This window comes from Anopheles nili, chromosome 2 (genome assembly GCF_943737925.1).
Source record: "Anopheles nili chromosome 2, idAnoNiliSN_F5_01, whole genome shotgun sequence".
Taxonomy (NCBI): Eukaryota; Metazoa; Arthropoda; class Insecta; order Diptera; family Culicidae; genus Anopheles; species Anopheles nili.
In genome coordinates, this window is record NC_071291.1 from 43,185,701 (window position 1) to 43,207,042 (window position 21,342).

At 46.2% G+C, this 21,342-nt stretch overlaps 7 protein-coding genes across 8 annotated transcripts; 5 read left to right on the forward strand and 2 right to left on the reverse strand.

The window, feature by feature from the left end:
* Window positions 1-265: 265 nt before the first annotated feature.
* Window positions 266-1,361, forward strand: LOC128723596 (TBC1 domain family member 7). Its single transcript, XM_053817356.1, has 4 exons — window positions 266-452; window positions 519-703; window positions 773-1,177; window positions 1,248-1,361. Exons 1-4 carry the CDS (start codon window positions 266-268, stop codon window positions 1,359-1,361), a joined length of 891 nt encoding a protein of 296 aa, XP_053673331.1.
* A 144-nt stretch (window positions 1,362-1,505) lies between these two features.
* LOC128730924 (GDP-fucose transporter 1) lies at window positions 1,506-2,585 on the reverse strand. Its single transcript, XM_053824017.1, has 2 exons — window positions 2,512-2,585; window positions 1,506-2,433 (listed from the first exon to the last, which is right to left on the reverse strand). The coding sequence occupies exons 1-2, from the start codon at window positions 2,583-2,585 to the stop codon at window positions 1,506-1,508; spliced, it is 1,002 nt and encodes a 333-aa protein (XP_053679992.1).
* Window positions 2,586-2,998: 413 nt separating this feature from the next.
* Window positions 2,999-4,582, forward strand: LOC128730923 (DNA-directed RNA polymerase III subunit RPC3). The gene is made up of 2 exons (XM_053824016.1): window positions 2,999-3,145; window positions 3,206-4,582. The coding sequence occupies exons 1-2, from the start codon at window positions 2,999-3,001 to the stop codon at window positions 4,580-4,582; spliced, it is 1,524 nt and encodes a 507-aa protein (XP_053679991.1).
* A 16-nt stretch (window positions 4,583-4,598) lies between these two features.
* LOC128730925 (60S ribosomal protein L10) lies at window positions 4,599-5,351 on the reverse strand. The gene has a single exon (XM_053824018.1). The coding sequence runs from the start codon at window positions 5,309-5,311 to the stop codon at window positions 4,652-4,654; it is 660 nt and encodes a 219-aa protein (XP_053679993.1). The 5' UTR covers window positions 5,312-5,351; the 3' UTR covers window positions 4,599-4,651.
* A 558-nt stretch (window positions 5,352-5,909) lies between these two features.
* LOC128730921 (dolichyl-diphosphooligosaccharide--protein glycosyltransferase subunit STT3B) lies at window positions 5,910-9,981 on the forward strand. 2 transcript variants are annotated; one of them, XM_053824014.1, is made up of 5 exons: window positions 5,910-6,299; window positions 6,571-7,786; window positions 7,865-8,010; window positions 8,081-8,551; window positions 8,663-9,981. In XM_053824014.1, the coding sequence occupies exons 1-5, from the start codon at window positions 6,142-6,144 to the stop codon at window positions 8,928-8,930; spliced, it is 2,259 nt and encodes a 752-aa protein (XP_053679989.1). In that variant the 5' UTR covers window positions 5,910-6,141; the 3' UTR covers window positions 8,931-9,981. The 2 variants fall into 2 exon arrangements, with proteins under 2 accessions (XP_053679989.1, XP_053679988.1); XM_053824013.1 differs by having other exon boundaries at window positions 6,571-8,010.
* A 2,324-nt stretch (window positions 9,982-12,305) lies between these two features.
* Window positions 12,306-14,706, forward strand: LOC128731138 (L-asparaginase). Its single transcript, XM_053824236.1, has 4 exons — window positions 12,306-12,594; window positions 12,684-13,669; window positions 13,754-13,939; window positions 14,010-14,706. The coding sequence occupies exons 1-4, from the start codon at window positions 12,306-12,308 to the stop codon at window positions 14,598-14,600; spliced, it is 2,052 nt and encodes a 683-aa protein (XP_053680211.1). The 3' UTR covers window positions 14,601-14,706.
* Window positions 14,707-15,865: 1,159 nt separating this feature from the next.
* Window positions 15,866-19,559, forward strand: LOC128723606 (uncharacterized). The gene is made up of 4 exons (XM_053817367.1): window positions 15,866-16,101; window positions 16,187-16,918; window positions 17,003-18,595; window positions 19,244-19,559. The coding sequence occupies exons 1-4, from the start codon at window positions 15,866-15,868 to the stop codon at window positions 19,557-19,559; spliced, it is 2,877 nt and encodes a 958-aa protein (XP_053673342.1).
* Window positions 19,560-21,342: the final 1,783 nt, after the last annotated feature.

A 21,342-nucleotide genomic window follows, 5' to 3' on the forward strand; every position in this document is an offset into this window, starting at 1 on the left:
TCACAAGTTTTTAAAATCAGCTGACATTTCTAGTATGTTGAAAATCGCATGTGTTGCGATTGTTTTGATTCACTCAGCTGTTGTATTTTACTGTTCATAAAGAGTGCGGAATATTATCAACAATATATACAGTGGTTATAATTTTAAGTTAGTGATTTAAACGTTCAATGCATTTCCACATAAAGAAACACTAACTTTTCTTTGCCAAATGTGGCCATAAACTAGTACTTCTTAGTAATTATAAGTACAACAAAAATCGTGCATCATGGCAGATGAGCGGAATTTTCGATCGACCTATTACGAAAAGGTTGGATGTAGAGGAGTGGAAGAGCGAAAATCATTGGAGATTTTACTTAAAGAAAAGCCTCTGAATCTTACTAAACTGACACAATTCTGCATTCGCTTTACGGTTCCCAAAATACATCGAACTGTGTTGTGGAATTCGCTACTTGGTAGGTACCCTTGAATTCAGCACTGCTAAGAACGTTATTATACATGTTTTTCATTCGTATTTTCAGGTGTCACACCAGTGTACGACAAATCTCGAGAATATGTGATGGAACAGCGAGTTGCCGTGTACAATGATTTGCTAAAAGCACTGAAAACTATGCGCATAGTGGACGACAATACTCCAACGTCTAGAGTTCTTTATGCGATGTGGCTGTTGGAGAAAAAACAATTGTACCTAGGCAGAGACATCAATGTGGGTATAATGTACTTGCGTAAACGAAACTAACTGATTGAATGAAAAATTTATTTTTTCAAATTCCAGCAAGAAAGCCATTTTTGCAATATAACCAAAGTATTGCTGGAAATATTCGACAATGATATAGAGACGTACTGGATGGCAAAAAGCCTGTACGACTACTCTGAAGAAGTATCTTTAGAGATGGGCAAACTATCCGATTTAACTTACACAATCCTGGAAAAAGAAGATAACGGATTGTACATCCATTTGAAGTCCTGTGATATGCTTCACGCACTCCCATTGACTGAGTGGTACAGATCGTTCTTTGCTGGTGTGTTATCGGAACCGGCATTAATTCGTATATGGGACAAGATATGCGGCGGGGCAATAAAAATTGTCGTTTTTGTTATGATTGAAACCTTACGTATACTCCGCCGCCGTGTACTAAGGTGTATGGATCAAAAGAGTCTCTTCGAGTGCATCGACAGTGTAAGTTGAAATCCCCCCGATGAGATTTCAGAAGGAAATAAGTACACTTTCCAATGTTCTTTTCATACAGATAAAAAACGATCAAGAAACAGCCGACATGATCGTCAACGCGGCTATCGAACTGTGGCAGCAAAACAAGGGACATGAATTTATTCCGCAGATGAGAATGAAGTCATTATATTAATGCCCCAATACGAAGAAAAGTTCTCAAAACATTGGAAAAATTGTTCGAATTCAAGCATTATGATTTATTATTAAAATTAATTTGTTTTGTTCAAAGTAAGCCTTGTACTTTTGTATAAAGATATACGTAAAATGCGATTACTATTCAAACTTTTTGACTATTCATTTGCTCCCGATGCATCTGGTCCATTTCGACCTGCTTGACGCGTGTGTAGAATGCGGAACCAAGCAGAACGACAACGTTCGACGTCCACCAGAGGAATGATTTGGTTTCTTGATACCACGATGTGGCAATGATGGTTTGCGCGCATGCCTTAGCCGTTCCTGAAATGTTATGCGTTAACGGCGAAGTCACCTTTATCTGCAACGTGGTCACGAACCCAATAGCGAAACCACAAACTCCCCCAATAGTCATGACGCCCCAAAACCATGGGGCTGACAGATTCTGGTAATTTAGCACCTCTCTTACTTCACCGTTTATGATCATAAGCGGAATGAAAAGCACCGCGGAGTAGACGTTGTTGTAGTAGCTAAGCAACCATACCTCCTGGTTCACGTGTTGTAAGGTGCGTTTGGTGTATATAGAGTACAATGAGAGACTTAACGACCCTAGGACGCCGAATATTGTACCGATAAGGGAAAATGACTCGGTAAGACTTTCTTGATCAACGCCAATCCAAAAACCAACTACAATCAATACACAGCATAGGATCGCCTTTTGGCTCGTCTTTTGCCCCAGCAAAGCGTACGTTAACATTACGTTAAACACTGTTGTCAGTGATCTGCCAACGTAGTAAAAAGCCACACCGACGTATTTTAGGCACAGGTTGTTCGTTGCTATCATTGCCGTAAAAAGAATTGACAACGGAACTACCTTGCGGAATGTGTCCTTATCAAACGGGTTTCCTTCGGGAAAGCTGAAGGTGCGTGGAAACCGCTTGCCCAAGACGCTCATCGTGAAACATATTGACGATGAAGTTAACACTTGGAACCACGTCACGAACAAGGGGGCATCGAGTTTGAGTCCGCTCAGAAGTGCTTTATTCACAAAAACTGTTAGAATAGATATAATCCTAGAATGAAAAAATCGAGAACAAATACCATAAAACTTCTTATCTGATCGTGCATGGTTACTCCTGATATAAACTCACCAGTATGCAGCTACAACCACGGCAATTCGAATATATTTGGTAAATAAATTTTCCTTTTCCAATGGTTGATACATGGTGTTTGATGTTTGTTGTCACTAGACAGCAACTAGCATGGTTTCGACAAACTATTTTGTGATGACCCTTTTCAATAGGATACCGATAGTTACTTATATTAGGGATCAATAATTTAATATCTCTTTTTATTCTTCTTTTCGCGAAGAAGAATGCTTTTATGCTAAAATACCATAGGTGATTATTTAAATCACCTTCAATGATAGCACTTCGTAGTAGGTTTACGGTTTTACGTAGGTGAATCACTACGCCTGGCTGGGGTTTGTTTTGTTTACAAATAACCTTTGACAGCAACCACCTTCGGAGTTTCCGTCAAAATGCCGGCTTTTAGCTAAACAGACAGGCTTTTATCTCTAGGAAGGCGTGGAATTGTAGCATTTATTAAATTTCGCGATTTTCTGTGGATCCAGTCAATATGTCCATCCAACTAGGCAAACTATGCTCTCGAATTGCGGAGCAACACTTTGGAGAGGTGGTACGAACCGTAGTGGATGATTTGTTTGCGTCGATCGCCAAACCACTTTCACAAATAATACGCTCTACAGGGTTAACTAAGTCAGAGGTATGTTAGATGTAAAAAAAGTTATCAGTAGGTTTGCAATAGTTACACTTCTCCTTTCAGGTATGTAAATCGTTGGCTATTTTGATCAAGTTTGGTATGGTCGGATTCAATATGAACAAAGCACAAACAGCTTACGAGTATCGATTATACTATGATCGCATAGTTATGGTGCTGCGTTACCCTCGGTACGTACATTTGATTCAAACAAAATTTGGCCATGAATCTGCTGTGCTGATGGAAGAACTGCTGCGGTCGGGTGCCCAATCAGCTTCACAAATTATCATCAAGTCGATGTCGAACGTAGATAATAAGGATCGCAACACGTTGGCTTTCCTCCGTGATACATTTGCAGCACTTATTCAAGAACACTACATCATCCGTGCCCCGGAACCCAAAGCGAGCGATGGAAATGTCGAGTTTATGGAACTATGCTATGATGTTGCCAACCCGTTCGTTATGCCCGAATTAGATTTGCGAATCTTAAATGACATGCACGCTGGGAAGCCAGTCAAGGCTCCAGATGAGGATGTTCACTGGCTTGTAAACGTGGAACAATTTCATATTGATTTTCGCAACGCAATAATGATCACGGCGATTGAGCGATTGATCGACAGCAATGCAGGCGAGTGCATGAAATATTTACTCCAGCTGATGCAGGAACGCACCAATCCTTGGGAGGCGGTTTCAAACCCGATTGCGCTAGTTGATTTGAGGCAAAGATGTGAGAAGAAGTCTACAAATGTGGAAATGCTACGCTATCTTGATCAGTACATCTCAGTGATGGAATCTAACGAGTACGTATCAAAGTTCGATACCAAGGGTGGCGGCCAGTATACGGTGAATGTAAAGAAAATATTCGAGCAACTTACCTGGGCGTGCATCGAAAATGTCATTGTGGAAAAGTACGGATCCAAGGCGGCCCGAATATTTCGAGTAATTCGCATGAAAAAGTACGTCGAGCAGGAGGATATTCAGAAGGAAGCCATGGTACCAGCAAAAGAGGCGAAACAACTAACCTATAAGCTGCTTGAAGAGAACTTTCTCCAAATTCAAACGTTCCGTAAGCCGGGTGGTGGTAATGCCGGTGCTCCGAAATCATTCTTCCTCTTTTACATCAATCAGGCGCAAATCGTGGCGATGTTATTGGAATTGAGTTACAAGGCGCTGTACAATTCGATTACACGCTTAACGCACGATAAGACTGTGAACAAGCGATTGATTGAGAAGAGTCAACGGTTGGACAGCATTGTTGAAACAATGAAGGAACGTGGAGAATCAGAAGCTTACATAAGTGAAATCCTGGAGACGCTAACACCGCCTGAGCAAGAGATACTGGCTAAGGTAAAACTGCGCGTGAAAAGTTTATACAGTGCAGAGATCGGTATCGATGAAACTATTTTCATGCTAAAGTTATATCAAGAGTATCAAAATAAATGAAGACTATAGCTTTTCTGATCAATTTGCGTTTCTTTTATTTCATCAAAAAGCAACTTTAAAGTTCAACCTTTAGGCTGACAAACGCGAACGTTGATGCTGCTCCCACTTCGTCAGCGGGCCATGGTCGTTACGGAACTGAACACCGCAGCCGTCGGCAACCAATCGACCTTCGTCGTTGTGCTTCTGGTATTCATCCCGATCGTACTTGGTGAATCCCCACTTCTTAGAGACGAAGATCTTCTGACGGCCCGGGAACTTGAACTTCGCACGACGCAGTGCCTCGATAACCTGCGCCTTGAAGCGATCGCTGGAGCGCACCGACATGATAGGTTGCCCTATGTGGACACGGGCTACAGTTCCTTGCGGTTTGCCGAACGCGCCACGCATTCCCGTCTGGAGTCTATCGGCTCCGGCACAGGACAACATTTTGTTGATGCGAATAACGTGGAACGGATGCAGCCGCATGCGAATATGGAATTGATCTTTGCCGCAGTACTTCACCAGGTACTTGTTGCAGCAAATGCGACCAGCTTCGAGTGCTTCCGAGCTGAGCTGTTCGTACTCATCCGATACGAGATGCACGCAGAGCGGGAAGTCTTCCACCACAGCCTTCTTTCGGCCCAGATCAAAGATGCGGATCTTCGCGTCTGGCACACCGCGACAGAAACGCGATTTAGGATACGGTTTGTTTTTGCAATAGCGATAGCATCTTGCCGGACGACGACCCATTTTGGGTAAGCGAAATGTATACACGTGCAGCAAGATCGAAGCTGCAGAAACAAGAGAAAGCTAAGTGTGACAGCTTGCACTGTCACTAACCAAATAGCCCTTTTGGCGTATTATTTTGTTTTCAACAGAAACAGTAAAATCTGATCTAGAGCAATTTTTGTTTTTTAGTTAATATTTGTTTTAATTTTTGTACCACATTTCAATTAGTTTTTTTTTTGACTCTATGGTTTGTTACCAGCTACTTTCAGCACAGATAGATGGCACTAAGTTTAATAAATAAAAGAAAACTTAACCTTAGATTGCACAGTCAGCATGGAGCACAATTTTGACAGCACGTTTCCAGTGACATGTCACCTGTGCCGCAAGCTGTCACAACTACAATACGTGTCATTCAACTGCTGGCCGATAGTGGTTGCTGGAGTTGGTGCTGGCATTAATTGTTTCCCCGGTATTCGGTTCGGTCCGCGGATTCTGCGGTTGCAACAAAATGCCCCTGTAACAACCGCCAAAGGCAACCGGTTGAACTGCAAAAAGGTGGCCTGCACTGCTAGCGATCCCGGCAGCAGACGTGCTGTGAGGAAGTTTATTGTTTCTGCAAGTTTTCTTTCATTTTTCCACCCGCGGCTCGCTCGCGGTACAATTGTGTAGTTGTGCGCGTGCACCAATGTGCATAAGTTAAGCCGTGTTCTGTTTCTGCTGGCTTCTTGCCCGAGATTCGGCAACGGGGAAAAACAACAATCTAGCGAAAACGTTTTCTCCAAAAGGCATCATACTGTTGGAAATCGGGCTACATCCTTGTTCTCGAACGCGTTCACAAGAAATCGGCCACGATGAACCGATCGTCGAAAAGCACTACGCTCCGCAAGACAGCCGGCTACTCCAGCCTGATAACCTTTGCCGTCCTGCTACTGGCCTGGCTTTGCGGCTTCTCCAGCCGGCTGTTTGCTGTGATTCGTTTCGAGAGCATTATCCACGAATTTGATCCATGGTAAGTTGGCGGACACTGTGTTCCGGAGTAGTCTGTGATGGTATCAAAGACTAGACGTAGAACGAAGGGAGCAGCGGGCGTATCGCAGCAGTTCGCAACCGATTACGTGTCTCGTGAACGGAAGCGATGGTTTTGTTTTCGTACGTGGCCACCGGCATACATGCAAGCATTAGTGTGTCTACATCCACATGCTCAAGTGCACAGTTGCTATACATTATCGATGCATAGCACAATTTTTGAATTCTTTCCTTTTTCCTTTTTCCAACTTTAGGTTCAACTATCGTGCCACGGCACACATGGTGGAAAATGGATTCTACAAGTTCCTCAACTGGTTCGACGAATCTGCCTGGTATCCGTTGGGGCGTATCGTCGGTGGTACCGTGTACCCGGGTCTGATGATTACATCCGGTGGAATTCACTGGCTGCTCCACACGCTCAACATTCCAGTACACATTCGCGACATTTGTGTGTTTTTGGCACCGATCTTCAGTGGCCTTACCGCGATCTCGACCTATCTGCTGACGAAGGAGCTGTGGTCAGCCGGAGCCGGATTGTTTGCGGCCAGCTTCATCGCCATCGTGCCCGGTTACATCAGTCGCTCGGTGGCAGGATCGTACGATAACGAGGGTATTGCTATCTTCGCACTGCAGTTCACCTACTATTTGTGGGTGAAATCGGTGAAAACGGGTAGCGTGTACTGGGCGGCTTGTTCGGCGCTTTCATACTTCTACATGGTGTCCGCATGGGGAGGATACGTGTTTATCATCAATTTGATCCCACTGCACGTGTTTGTACTGCTGATTATGGGTCGCTACTCACCGCGTCTGTTTACCTCGTACACAACATTCTACATCCTCGGATTGATCCTCTCTATGCAGATTCCATTTGTTGGATTCCAGCCGATCAGGACGAGCGAACACATGGCCGCGTCTGGCGTGTTTTTGCTGCTCTTCGCCGTTGCCGTGTTGAAACACATACAAACGATGCTTTCGAAGCAGGAATTCAAGCGATTGTTCCTTATCGGTGGTCTCGTCGCGGCTGGTGTAGTTTTCGCCGGGGTAGTCCTGCTGACTATGCTCGGTGTTATCGCTCCCTGGAGCGGACGTTTCTATTCGCTCTGGGATACCGGTTACGCTAAGATCCACATCCCGATCATTGCATCCGTTTCGGAGCATCAACCGACGACGTGGTTTTCCTTCTTCTTCGATTTACACATCTTGGTATGCACGTTCCCGGTCGGTCTGTGGTACTGCATCAAGAAGATCAACGACGAACGCGTGTTTGTCGTACTGTACGCTATAAGTGCGGTATACTTTGCCGGCGTTATGGTGCGCCTGATGCTGACATTGACGCCCGTGGTGTGCATACTGGCTGGTGTGGCGTTTTCCGGACTGTTGGAGGTATTCTTGAAAGAGGACAACGCAGCTAGCTCGAAGGAGGGTGGCGCTGATGGCGAGCAAGAGGATGCGAGTGGTGAAAAAAAGCAAATGTATGACAAGGCGGGAAAAATGAAGCATCGCCCGAAGCATGATCTCTCGTCTCATGGGGCTCACGGTGAACAGAACACGGGGCTTGGCTCCAACGTGAAAAACATGGTAATCGTCGCCATTCTGATGCTGCTCATGATGTTTGCCGTGCATTGTACGTGGGTGACGTCGAACGCCTACAGCAGTCCCTCGATCGTGTTGGCTTTCTACAACAGCAATGATGGGTAAGCATTACCATTCCATTGATTGATTGGGACCATCATAGTTATAAATGATCATGATTCATGATTTTAGCACTCGTAACATTCTGGACGACTTCCGTGAGGCATATTACTGGTTGTGGCAAAACACGGCACCGGATGCGCGCGTCATGTCCTGGTGGGACTATGGCTATCAAATAGCGGGCATGGCGAACAGAACAACACTAGTCGATAATAACACTTGGAACAATAGCCACATCGCTCTAGTCGGCAAGGCCATGTCTTCGCCTGAAGACAAGGCGTACGAAATCATGACCTCACTTGATGTGGACTACGTGCTTGTGATTTTTGGAGGCGTGATTGGATACTCTGGCGACGACATCAACAAGTTCCTCTGGATGGTGCGCATTGCCGAGGGTGAACATCCGAAGGACATACGCGAAAGCGATTACTTTACCGACCGTGGCGAATTCCGCATCGACTCAGAAGGAGCACCAGCGCTGCTCAATTGTCTGATGTACAAATTGAGCTACTATAAGTTTGGAGAGTTGAAACTCGATTACAGGTAAGAAAAACATACGGGATTGATTACTATAACAAGTAGCAGTAGAAAATCTGTATTAAATAATCTATTCACTTATGTACTGTATTTATTGATTCGTGTTTTTTTCCACAGAGGTGCTGCTGGGTATGATCGCACTCGAAATGCCGTTATCGGTAATAAAGATTTCGAGCTGACGTATCTCGAGGAGGCATATACTAGCGAACACTGGCTGGTACGCATTTATCGTGTGAAGAAACCGCACGAGTTTAACCGACCGACACTGAAGCCGGACGAACGCGTGCTTCCGGCTAGCGAGTTTCTTTCTCGCAAATCGATTAAGCGAAGGAAAGGGCTAATCAAAAACCGTCCCGTCGTAGTGAAGGGAAAGCGGAATAAGTAAGCAATCTGGAATGCAAACAAACCCTCTGTGTCACGTCACTTTGCTAGGGCAAGAGGATTGCCTATTTTTCCTCTGTCCATTCGAGAGCAATTTTTAGTGAGGGTTGCAAAAACAGGTGTCACAATACCGATCCGATTATTCAATGGGACGTTGCGAGAAAATGCTGTGAAGGGCGTAAAAGTTAGCCAACTGGTATCAGATTTGCGATCGAGTGCTTGTTTCGTTAATATTTTATCTCATTGGTTCATTAAAGTAATGTTTAGAATGAGTACACCGATATACAAGCGACGTTAAAAAAACTAACAAAAACTCTTAGCTGGGGTTCAGAAAAATCGGGATCCTCTTCTTTTGGCATTTGTTTAAACGCATAGTGTTTTCATAGTAGTTGCAATACCAATTCCTTATTCTCTTGAGCATTGTGCACTGTTTGTCTTGACTAATTATATTTGTGTTCCACATCTATGTCCGCATTTCACTCCTCTTTCCATCGATGATTTGATTTCGTAAAAGTTTGAAGTGCGTATATCTCGTTATGCATTCAACAGTACCAACAAACTTAAGATGACTTGATATCGTAAGACTTTTTGTGTTGTGTGGAAGGTTTTTATCCTTCCACCGAAATGAAACGTGAACAAATACAATTAGGACTAGGAAAGGTAAAAGCGCGGTAAGCAAACGTATCCCACTACCAACAGCAGAAGGGAGGACAGCATTCTAGCAACACACTTGGTGTCAGTTTGATATCTTGTACCTTTTCTCGATAAATACCAGATCGACCTGTTACCATGGAGACGTGAAGTTGAGACGAACGTGCCGTGGCATCGCAATAGTGGGGATAAAATTTGCGCTCTATTCGACCGGTCCAGAGCGCTAAGGAAGATCGATCTAATTAGGGTGTGTTTGTTCATTTGTTTATCTATTCCAATAAGCTGCTCCTGGATGCCGCGCATAAGAGAAATAGTAGAAAAAGTTAAAGAAAAAAAAACAAAGATCAACAAACAGACTCTAGCCGAACACTGAATAAAACATAAGGCGAATATAAAAATTCGGAAGAGTGAAATGAAAGCTATGTTTCGTTTGGTATTATTGAGAAATAAGTTACCTACGAAGAAAGAAACATTTTGAATCGAGAAAAAACGGCTTTCACCGTCATCCACCATTCCTGTGGTCTATCGGTCCCTAGCCCATGGGGAAATACGGTTCTATTACGGGTTTAAATCATTGAAATTACCCAACATTGCTAAAATTCCATGCCATTTCCAGCCGAACCGAAATCTGCCCCATGTAACAACTATAAGTAGTCTAAAAAATACGTTCCGTCCTATACTCACCTGACGTCACACGGTTTGCGATTGCAAATGTGAAAATGCTGTTGATGGTAAATATTTTGAAATTTTCTCCTTCAGACGCTCTTCCACCAATTGGTATCCAGCCTGACCAGACTAGGTCTCTGGGCAGCGATTCCTTCCTGCTGTCCTTTTTTTTAAGGGAAGTTACAATGAGGACCACTTCTCGACAGTTCGCTAACTGGTCAGACGGTCTGTTGCATTTAATCACTTATTTGACAAACCTGTTGACACAGTGTCGCGCGTAGTCGCGTGCGTTCGCGTATCTACCCTAGACAGTCGGAGGCCTGTTACCGGCATCGATGCGTTGTCTTCAAATTGACCGGTTAGTAAATCCGTGCGCTTCAGTTCAGCAGCGAACGTCTTCACGACATGTTCCATCGATATAGCTGAAGGAAACACGCGCAGTAACGTTTTTATTTATTGTACGAATTACTTAGTGAGCCGTTTGTTTGGGTGAATTATTACTGTGAACCGACACGACCTGAAGGTGAAGTGTGATGAAATATGCTCTCCAGAAAATTCAAAAAGATACTACGCAACTTCCGTGTGTGTTTAAAGTGCTATACTAAAAGGGCGGTTTGGACAAGATAAGGGCGCTCACAAACCTGGTCTCGACAAGAACCAAAGAGAGAGATAGACTCGTGTCTGGGGAGCGGATGAAAATGTGAATCATATGTTCGACGGTTGACCTATTTAAATGCCTCCACGGCAAATATATGGGTCTACTTCCTTGAATTAATTCTTAAGATCGGTGGGACGGGTTCGGCGAGAGGGCTCGCTTCGGCTGTTTTGGCGAGTAATTATGTTGGAGCGGCTGCGTGCGCATAAATTTTCCAAGGCCTCCGGGTTCCTTCGAGAGCAGCGAGAGTATAAGAAGCATGAACATCGAGAGGAACTGCCACCACGCGGTTATGTAGCGACAACCCATCTCGCAATCCATCGTGTGCAACGTGCGGGGACTATTCGGGCAACATTGTTTTTGGCCGAAAGCTTTTTTAGTTTACTTTCTTTTTTCTGCTGGTAAAATTCGACACGCTTTTGCCTCGCGGGCACACAGTGTGTTGTACCAGAGTTTATCCAGTGGTGTTCAGGTGGAAAAGATGTGTTCGCGGGTATCGTCCGTAAGCCGTGGAAAACCCTGTGGCAAGTTCATGTAGAAGCGCGTTGTCGAACACAGACGGAAAGGTAGCAAAACCTGGCAAGGTCAGCTATTGATGACCCTTTGCGTGTGACTGCAAAAGAAACCGCGTACCTTGGGCGTATGTTCTACTATTAGCTGGCTAATGAATCACTCGGTTATTGGAAGCTAGATTAGTAACGTGGTTGTTTATCAGAGCACGACGGTCTAGACTACGGGCGCTGGAGGCGAATTTTAACATTGTGTGTTTGAATAATGTTTCACGGTTTCCTGTGATATGTTTGCAGCAATTATCCTCCCTTGTGATAACGATTAATTTGCACTTGTGTGACCAGAGTATAAATGACTCGTTATGATGATAAATTATGACTATCATGAGTTAAATGCTAACAGTATAGGTGGTTAAATTCAAATAAGCTTTTTCTTGTACAACAGTAAACGAATAGTAAGGACGACGTAGTTTGCGTGGTAAAATTCAAATTCTCCGTGATTTTTGAATCATAAAACTGTCATTCCGGTTTGTCTTGGTTATTCTTTGTTTTGAATGTTTCTCATGCAAATTTTTCGTCCTTAAGAAAAATGAATCACTTATTGACCGGAAAGTGGTAACAATGTCTTTGCCGTTAATGTTAGATGAATGAAACCGGCTTTTGGTGGCCTTTACGTTTGCGAAAGGTGTGCGAACTGTTAACGTTGCGTTCGGAAAAGCATTGCGACAGATACGAGTACATCTTACATCATCCTTGTGTTTTTCATCCTATTGCATTTTTCTCGATCAGAGTTGGAATTTTCTAACAAAGTGTTCAAACAGTTCGTTCTCGTTTCGTGTTTCAGAATAGTGCATTTCAACGTCCACTTTAGTGTACCTGTATCAAATCCTCATCGAAAATGGATGCGGTAGATCGCAATCCTGCTACACCGAATCCATCTCCCGACAGCGAGGACGACACGGTCCTGGCGATGGGACTATCAGGCGCGAATGGTAGCGCTTCTACAGCCTCACCCTGGAAACGCAAGCAGTTAGTTGACGTAAACCCGCACGGAAGCCTGGACCTGAGCAAGTTATCAATGCGGCGCAATTCGAGCTACGGCAAGCTATCGTCGGAGGCGCCTGAAGCGAAGGTGCTCGTCATTTACACCGGTGGAACGATCGGCATGATGCGAAATGAGAAAAATGGTAGCGTTTCGCAATTATCACATTGAAGGCAAGCTTTAAAGGGGACGTTTCTCTTCTTTTTTTCTTCCACCTATGTTGATGGTCAACAGCCCTGGAACCGCGACCGTATGAATTTGTGCGCAAAATACGCCAATACCCCAACATGCATGACGATGTGTACGCGAGTAAGCGATATGGAGCGGCAAAAAACATGGCCCCACTGGTGCTGCCCTACGTGGAAGGTCAACATCGGCGTATCCTGTACCAAATCTCCGAATACGAACCACTGCTCGACTCCTCTAACATGAGCATTGGCGATTGGGTGCGGATCGCCACGGACGTCCGGCAATCGTACGAGTTCTTTGACGGATTTGTCATCCTCCACGGAACGGACACGTTGTCGTACACCGCGTCGGCCCTCTCGTTTATGCTCGAAAACCTGGGCAAAACCGTTATTATCACTGGCTCGCAAATACCGATCTTCGAGACACGCACTGACGGCAAGGACAACTTCACGTCCGCACTCATCCTGGCCGGTAATTACGTTCTGCCGGAGGTGTGCATTTTCTTCAACAGCCGGTTGTTCCGGGGCAACCGGACGATCAAGGTGAGCAGTGATTCGCTGGATGCGTTCAACTCACCAAATGCGCCTCCACTCGCTAAAATGGGCATCAACGTGGAGGTGGACTATCGGGTCATTTTCCGGCCGTGTACGGTCGATAAGTTTACGGTACACCTGCAGATGGACGAGAATGTGGGACTTTTGCGGCTCTTTCCAAGCATCTCACTGGCGACGGTGAATGCATTCTTGCGGGCACCGATGAGAGGTGTCGTGCTGCAAACGTACGGAGCAGGGAACTTCCCGACAAATCGAGCGGATCTATTAGCAGCGTTAAGGGAGGCACATGAGCGTCAGGTGTTGATCGTGAACTGTACCCAATGCAACGAGGGTGCTGTTTGTGATCTTTACGAGACAGGGCGTCAGCTACAGGAGGTAGGCATCCTGCCTGGGTACGATATGACGCCTGAGGCCGCCCTGGCGAAACTTTCGTACGTGCTCAGCAAACAGGAGTGGGACTGGGAAACGAAGCAGAAGGTAACGTAGCATAAGGATACGAGAACCGTACGCAAGTGCTACTACTGCTGATCGTGTTTTTTGCTTTCTTTCATGTCCCGGAAGATGATGAAGAGCAATCTACGTGGGGAGTTGACCTGCGAGAAGCCACCGGAGATGCAGGAGTACGATCTTATCGATGCCGTCGCGCGAACTCTTCACTTAACATCGACGAAAGAGCTTAGTCAGCTGAAATCGTCCCTCTTTCCGGCAATGGTGAACACGGCCGTATTGACGGCCGATGTTAAAAAGGTACTCCATTAATGATCAAGCTGAACCCGCACGTTTCTAACACTTCACATTCATGAGTTCCGTCCAACAGCTGACGAACCTGAAAAGCTACGGTGCAAATATGTCGGCAGAAAACTACGACCATCGAACGGCGTTGCACGTGGCCTGCTGCGAAGGCAATCTCGAGATGGTTCAGTACCTTCTGCAGAACGGTGCGGCCGTCCATATTCGCGATCGGTACGACCGTACACCGCTGATGGATGCGATCATGAACGATCATCATCAGGCGATCAGACTGCTGATCAAGTGTGGTGCTCATCTGACGGGTTCGATACGTGCCATCGGTGATGGGTTGTGTGCGGCCGCTGCAAGGAATCAACTGGAGCGTTTGGAATCGTATCGTATTGCGGGAGCTGACATGTCGCAGGAGGATACGTGTGGACGGACTGCACTGCACGTGGCGGCCATGTATGGTCACGTGGAGATGGTGGAGTATCTGATGAAAAACTTCGCCGACCTGAATGCGGTCGATTACCTCGGACTGACGCCTTTAGACTACGCGATGAAGGTGAATGCTGAACCAGTGCTGAAGATTCTGCAGAGTCATGACGCCCGTCGGGGTGAAGAGATGTCGTTTGATACGGAAAAACGTCCCACCATGCAGGATTCGTTCGATTACTAGCGAGTTGGTTTGCGTTGTTGTACGCAAGAGGCGCTTGAACGTGTTTTGATGATAATTTTTTAGGCGTAATTGACGGATGGGCTACGGAAATATATCATAATCACTGTCCCCGTGAATTCATGCGTTGAAACCATTTAATACAATTAAAATGAATTTCTCCTTTTAGAAGTAGTAATAAGTAAATACGTTACAAAGCGTGCTCGAATCTGTTATTGCTATAACTGCTATAAACCATTGCTAGCTACGTACCGTTGTTGGCTGCGTACGAGGCGGTTAGCTAGATAATGGCTGCGGTCGTTGCGGACCAACTGAAGCAAGCGATCGTTAATTGCTTAGAAAATGCTTGTTAGATTCGTTTTTACCCCCGTTGTTCAGCATGATAAAGTGCAAACAATGATTCAAAGATTATGAGAGACAAAAAATTGATAAAATACAATTATTTTCTTTAAGAATTCGTTTTATTTTCGTGCTGCACATGAATAAACCAGTAGCTTCTCTTGAACATTCCAAAGGTCTTAGGCAAATTAAAGCGATATTTTGTCCAGTAATGGTCACGGAATAATAACATTACTGATGTTAACACTACTTACTGATTCAAAGTTACATAATCTAATCTAGGCTCGATTATATGATGTATAGTATGTTCAAATTGGTTGCATGCTTTTTCATTGAATGTGATACAATTACAGTATGTCCAGTACAAAAGCCAAACGCGGTACCATTCGAAACCGTTTATTACATTTCCCGTGACTTAAACCACCATGAACCAACGGAACGTTACCGCTTTTGTCTGGTCATACGCACTATATGCTCCACAAAGCTGGTGATCGCACAGTCGGGAAAAGACTTTTCACAGCTCGCTTGGCGCTTCCGGCCCATTAGAATCGCCTGCTCTACGGCGGTTCCGGTGATGAATCGACCCATCCAGTCCGCCCGTGACAGACCCTCGACGATGGTGTCCACGGAGCTGGCTTTACCCTCAGCGACAGCAACGGTGGCTTCCTTCACATACCAGCAGATAGTACGCTGAACACACGCTGCCGTATCGATGTCGTAGCGCTCCATCGTTCGATCAAGTGAGCCAAGCATTGCCCAAATAAGGCTGTCACCATGGTTGGCTGGGAAAATAAAACCATTAAAGCCGCTGTTAATTCAGCACGTTCGAGCATCACCCATCGTAGTAATCATCGCTAAGCGGCTAATCTGCAGTACGGCACACAGTGGTTTTGTCAGGATTTGTGCTGGTGGCAGAATTTGCTTCCAGGATGGTGCTCAACGAGGTGCCTGGCGAAAGCGCTCACGAAACTGTTTGCAACACCTTCCGGAATTGTTCACCCACCGTTGAATCATATTCGCTAACGATACTAATTAAATTGTTGAAGTTAAACGATCCTAGCCCAGATAAACGTTACGAGTTGTCCCTCCAGTGCGGTGGCGAGTGTGTTAGCGATTTTGGAACGTTAGCAGAGTTGAATGGGAAGAAAATAGGAAATGTAGTGGGGTAAGTAGCGTATCGCAAGAGTTTCATACGTGTGGTTGTGACAACAGACATAAAAAAAAAACAATCTTTTCTCTTCTCCTCTAAGGTTGATGGCAAACAAAGATCAATTTTTACGCTTTTTAAATGATGGCAGCGTAAAAGTGCGAATCAAACACAACAACGCATCTGTTTGTGAGGGTCTGCTAAAGCTTAAGGATACTAAAATAATGCGCTTCGATCCGTCCTTCGATGGGGGCGATCTGATCGAAGAAGAGTTTCCTGTCCTCGACGGAGCTACTGAGATGGGAATGGTATCGATGGTGTTACGTGCCGAACGCAATACATTATCCGGCCAGTCACCATATACCGAGGGTTTTAGTGAAGAAGGATTCGCCAAAAGCGACGTCTTGTTCGAAATAAACAAGGACCGCAAAGGTTCCGATGCTGACAACGCCATACGCCCTGAACTGCTTGTCTGTCCCACGTGCAACGTGTTTCGAGTTTCCGAAGAGATCAGCTGCGAGTACGAGCTGTGCGATGGGATTCTTAAAAAGAAAGCAATAAGCGTCACGGAGAAAATGATTGAAGATATCAAGGAAAAGGTGAAGCATGTCAGGCTGGACGAAACTATCGGCCATCGTGAGTCTTGCTCGCAAAGTGGTTCCTATCAGAGTCAGAATATATGCAAAGTGTGCCATGGAAAGACTATTACTGGAGCGAGCTGTCCGGTGCAGGAGGATTTTCGCTCGGACCTTCAGGAACAAGCTCCAAGGACTCTTTGTACGGATTCTTTGTTTAAACCTAACACCACGCCACATTCTCCTAAAATGTTTAACCGGTAAGTGCATGGTTTTGGCAGTATGGTAAGGATATTTATCCAACAAACCGCTTGCTGGCTATCTCTCTCTCTTTCTTTCGCTAGCTGTTGTGAACGTTGCAAGGCTTGCTTAGATTGGCTTCCACTCGTTTCCTGCTGTCCAAAATGTGGTCTCAAACCAGAACCACCAAAAATCGCATCCAAACCTTCCCAACGTCCGTTTTACGATAGCTCAACCGATGCGAAACCATCAGCGAACACAACCAGTCCTTCACTGAAAGGATCCGATACGATGATCGCATCCTCGCAGTCCTGCCCAATCTGCCAGATTCGCCAAAATCGATGCGTGGATTGCGCGAAACAGATCCACAACATGCGAAATCAAAGCTCGGTCACCTCCAGCTCTACGCCATTGTGTCTTAAGATGAAATCGCTCAATTTGCCCCGTTCGGAACGACCCGTCACAAGACGTCCTCCTCTAACAGCCCGCAGATCTTCTGTTGCAAACCAGCAGCCAGTCGAGCTGGAACAAAGTTCGCAAAGCAAACGGACGGAGCAACTACGGAACGCTTACATGGGCAACGAGACGCGTGATTCAAAGGTTTGTCCTCCTTCTACTGCCAACAGCAAGGGTCGTCTCTCGTCGGCGAAAATACGCCAAAACCACAACGCTTTTCTGCGCAAAGTGAAGCGCCAAAACCGCAATTTGTACTCGTATCGCTTTGGTAAACGACACCCCGGCATGGTGATGGGACACCGGAACTGCATGAAGCAGAAGCCACTCGTTCCGGCTCACATGGGCTGGCAATGGGACATCTGTCCGCCAGGTATAGACAAACGACGACCCGGTTGGCGTCCTGGTGCCGTTCGGAAGCCCATCATGCAGCTGATGCAGCATTTCTTGAAATGTTACCCACTCGATAATGTGCCGGTTTCGACGAAAAAGTCCGTCACCTTCCGAGGCACGGACCAGGGACAGGATGGAGAACATCAGGCGAGGGGTCAGAAACCGACACTTCACATCACCAAAAAACACGGCGAGTATCAGATCACGATGAATCCGCTGAAGGACTCGGAAACGCTCCAAACCACCGACGATCCGTATCTGCCGTGCAAACCGATTAAGTTTAAACTTGCCAAGGATCCGCAACGCACGAAGCTGTACATGTTGCGGGATGCGCTTAAGCGTAAGGGATTGCCATTGTGCGGTTGCAAGGATCTAGCGAGCTGCGAGCATTGTACCGACCGCGAGAAGCGGTTGCTCGTGGAGGAAGTACGCCGTACGGCGAAGGTCCTTGGATTGGCGGCACAAACGACGGTTGCGGATGTGCCGAGTGGCAGTGAAAGTGAGCTGGATGTTGAATTTACGCCACCATCGGCCATTCTACGACCGGATATGCGTCGTCCTGATGTTGTGGTGGCTGAAACGCAGTACAACGTGCAGGACTTTCAGCTGAAACCGATGCCAGCTGAGACCAGCTCGAAGGGCTCGAAAGGAAAAGGACCCGGACGTGGGGGAGCGTTGGCTCACGGGAAAGGTGACGCAGGGTCGAGTAAAACCGTGGCGGCAAAGGGTGCCGCTGGAAAGAAACCCACTGGAGGTGCTCCGGACGCGAATGTTCGCATATCGGTGTCGAAGGGCAAAGGCCAGGCTGGCAAAGCGAAGGGCAACGAGGCGGCTGGCAAAGGCGGCAAAAAGTAATTTGTGAAACGGCTCCATCGTACCTAATCTAACCGCATTTTACGCACACATTGTTACGCTTCTGTTTCGTTTTGAAGCCACCAACGTGCGTCCAGATCCCTTTCGATAGGGGAAAGTTTTTGTTCGTCGCTGATCGCCGAGCTTCTAGCAAAGATGATTTTTTTATGTTTTCGTTTGTACATTTTTTACATAATTTTCCTTCTTCTATAACATCGTTTGGTCCCTAAAATAGAAATTCGCGTATTCGCGGCCTGCCGAGGTACAGGCCGAGGTGTCCAAAAAACTGTGTCGCCTTGTGTGTTTGCTTTGGTTGGCTTCCACCGCACGTCACTGGTTCGCACAAATACTGCTAGCGCAACTACTACTGACGCTCTCACCCAAAGGTCTTCAGGACCTGCGTCATCTGCACGTCACACATGTTGCAACAGGCTCACAAAACGATAGATTGGCCTGGCACAGGGCTCAAAACGAAACAGGAGCCACAAGTTGCGTGCTTCGCAAGCCATGAGTTGCGTACTGCCATGCGAGCCACTGGCTGCGTACGACTACGCGTGCCACTGGTTGCGTACCGCCACGTAATCGGAACACGTGCACGAATCGAGAGTACTCACCACGAGGTTCATCCTGTTCATGTCTACTTTCAGCACGCCCGGGAGTTCGCAGCGGCCCAGCCAAGGACAACAAGGACGGCCAGGGCAGGGTGGTGCTGCTATTGGAGAAGGTGCGAGCGGCGGCACCAACCAACGCTCCACCAAGGGTCAGAACACCGGCAACAGCAACAGCACCAAGGTTAACGTTCAGCAGCGGAGTGCCCTATCGAGGGGAACAGCAGCCGGATTGGGAACCGGATTAGTATGCCGTCAGGTAGCGGGTGGTCCACAACCACCTCCAATGCCGACCATCTGTTGCCCGGTGTTCACGTACGACTGCTGCAGCTATCCCACGCAGTGCTTACCTTAAGGACGGAGCTCATCACACCGCTCACCGACTTCTGGACCGGTATCGACAGGAATGGAATCGCGAAATCGATCTCCACCTGGGATGGGAGAATTTATTTAAAAATCGTGACGTGACAGGGAAATAAAATTATCGACTGTGCCATCTGTCTTTGGAGTTCCTGAGCTGCAGGTGTTGAAAGGGTTGTGGTACCGAACCTACCTCAATGCTGTTGTCCTTCGTTTCGAACGATATGAAGCGTGGTTCTCGGTGCCAGCTGGGAGTCGTTTTGCTTGTTTTGGAGGACCGTGGCCACAAGGTTGAAGCCGGCACGTAATCCACCGTGTAGAAGCGGTCTTCCTCAGTCAACACTGCAGGACCGTAGAGCCGATTCCAGTGGCCACCTGCCGTGGTGTCGTTCGATGTGCCACCGTCCGTGGCTGGTCCTCCCAGGCTTTTGGGAGCCCTTTCAGATAGCAACACCGCTAGGGCCAGTAACGTTAATCCAAGCATCGTTGTCGTCCGATCGGTTCCAGAGCAATTGCTAAACTGGTGCATTGCGCAAATGGTGGCCCTGACTTCAGGCTCGCGAGCTACACTAAACACCTCGTATTATTCGCGAACCCGTTGGTTGCATTGGAGGACCTTTTCGTCATGGTTTTCCGATTCATGAAGCGGTTTGGCTGCTGCCTGGTAAGTGCAAAGTGAACGATTTATCATCATCATAGCAAAACGGTGCTATCGGTCCGGGAAATGGTTATCGTTTTCCGCACTGGCGTCGCATTGTGTTGAGGCAGTTGAACTAGGTGGAACGAAGCGTGGAAGGGTGGATCTAGTTGATGCTCTCAAGGAAGGCAGAGAGAGAGAGAGAGAGAGAGAGAGAGAGAATATGTCACGCAAACGACGTGTCTCATGGATGCATGGTTGACGCTTTTCTTTCCTGATTTCACACTGCAGTGACGTTGTAGGGCAGTTATGGCACTAAAACTGCATCGCAGATTAGGTAGCTGGTTGTGTAAGGTGTAAGCTCGTCATCGCATGACTTTTACTTTTACCCGGTACTGGCTTCCTTTAGGAAGTTGCCACATAACGAAGAAAATCTGGCCCTCGGTTTATCCTTATAATTTTGTTGAATTCACTGAGAGAATATAATAAATCGAAAGAGTATATTATACTTTGCAGTAAAACTAAATTGACAATCATTTTACAATCATGTTTCGTTTGTCAAAGAAGCCCCTTTTTTGTTGCTTTCTTTAAGACAAATGAGATCCCGACACTGCTGATTTTAAGGTTGGTTGATTTACAAAGAACACGGCAAAATCTATAGCATGGTTAAAACTTTCTTTCTTTTCCTTGTGTTCTAACTAATATCCCCCAACGATCCTTTCTCTCCTTTTCTTCCTCATCGTCCTTACGCATGTACACACTCACGTACCTCGTGCATTGATTCAAAGTCAACCGATGCGTCAACGCGATTAGTCCGCGACTGTAAGCAAGTACGATGAGAGAAAATTTCATGGACCGTGAATAATTTGGCGATGGAAATTAAAGGCAACCTAGCGAGGAATGGCAGGCGCCACGTTTAACACACATGTGGCCATTATGTCACCGGTTGGAGCTCATCAGCAACGGCAAATGATGCAATTCTGTTTGTCGAGCTTTGCACGCTGCAGTTGCCATTGTGTTTGCTTACGTTCGTCTTGCAGCCGAAGACAGACTTGTTCGTGTATGCTTTTGATGGGATGCTAGAAATGTGCAAAAAGCTTGCTATCTTTGTGAAGAAATTTGATAAAAAATTTTTAAAAAT

Bases quoted from the DNA above. Each gene is read 5' to 3' on its own strand.
- LOC128723596 (XM_053817356.1), top strand. From the start codon at position 266: ATGGCAGATGAGCGGAATTTTCGATCGACCTATTACGAAAAGGTTGGA. The intron at 453-518 runs GTAGGTACCCTT...TCGTATTTTCAG, and splicing joins GTTGTGGAATTCGCTACTTG to GTGTCACACCAGTGTACGAC. The intron at 704-772 runs GTGGGTATAATG...TTCAAATTCCAG, and splicing joins ACCTAGGCAGAGACATCAAT to CAAGAAAGCCATTTTTGCAA.
- LOC128730924 (XM_053824017.1), bottom strand. From the start codon at position 2,585: ATGTATCAACCATTGGAAAAGGAAAATTTATTTACCAAATATATTCGA. The intron at 2,434-2,511 runs GTGAGTTTATAT...TTTTCATTCTAG, and splicing joins GTGGTTGTAGCTGCATACTG to GATTATATCTATTCTAACAG.
- LOC128730923 (XM_053824016.1), top strand. From the start codon at position 2,999: ATGTCCATCCAACTAGGCAAACTATGCTCTCGAATTGCGGAGCAACAC. The intron at 3,146-3,205 runs GTATGTTAGATG...TTCTCCTTTCAG, and splicing joins CAGGGTTAACTAAGTCAGAG to GTATGTAAATCGTTGGCTAT.
- LOC128730925 (XM_053824018.1), bottom strand. From the start codon at position 5,311: ATGGGTCGTCGTCCGGCAAGATGCTATCGCTATTGCAAAAACAAACCG.
- LOC128730921 (XM_053824013.1), top strand. From the start codon at position 6,142: ATGAACCGATCGTCGAAAAGCACTACGCTCCGCAAGACAGCCGGCTAC. The intron at 8,011-8,080 runs GTAAGCATTACC...TCATGATTTTAG, and splicing joins TTCTACAACAGCAATGATGG to CACTCGTAACATTCTGGACG. The intron at 8,552-8,662 runs GTAAGAAAAACA...TTTTTTCCACAG, and splicing joins GAGTTGAAACTCGATTACAG to AGGTGCTGCTGGGTATGATC.
- LOC128731138 (XM_053824236.1), top strand. From the start codon at position 12,306: ATGGATGCGGTAGATCGCAATCCTGCTACACCGAATCCATCTCCCGAC. The intron at 12,595-12,683 runs GTAGCGTTTCGC...GATGGTCAACAG, and splicing joins GATGCGAAATGAGAAAAATG to CCCTGGAACCGCGACCGTAT. The intron at 13,940-14,009 runs GTACTCCATTAA...TCCGTCCAACAG, and splicing joins TGACGGCCGATGTTAAAAAG to CTGACGAACCTGAAAAGCTA.
- LOC128723606 (XM_053817367.1), top strand. From the start codon at position 15,866: ATGGTGCTCAACGAGGTGCCTGGCGAAAGCGCTCACGAAACTGTTTGC. The intron at 16,102-16,186 runs GTAAGTAGCGTA...TTCTCCTCTAAG, and splicing joins AAAATAGGAAATGTAGTGGG to GTTGATGGCAAACAAAGATC. The intron at 16,919-17,002 runs GTAAGTGCATGG...TTCTTTCGCTAG, and splicing joins TCTCCTAAAATGTTTAACCG to CTGTTGTGAACGTTGCAAGG.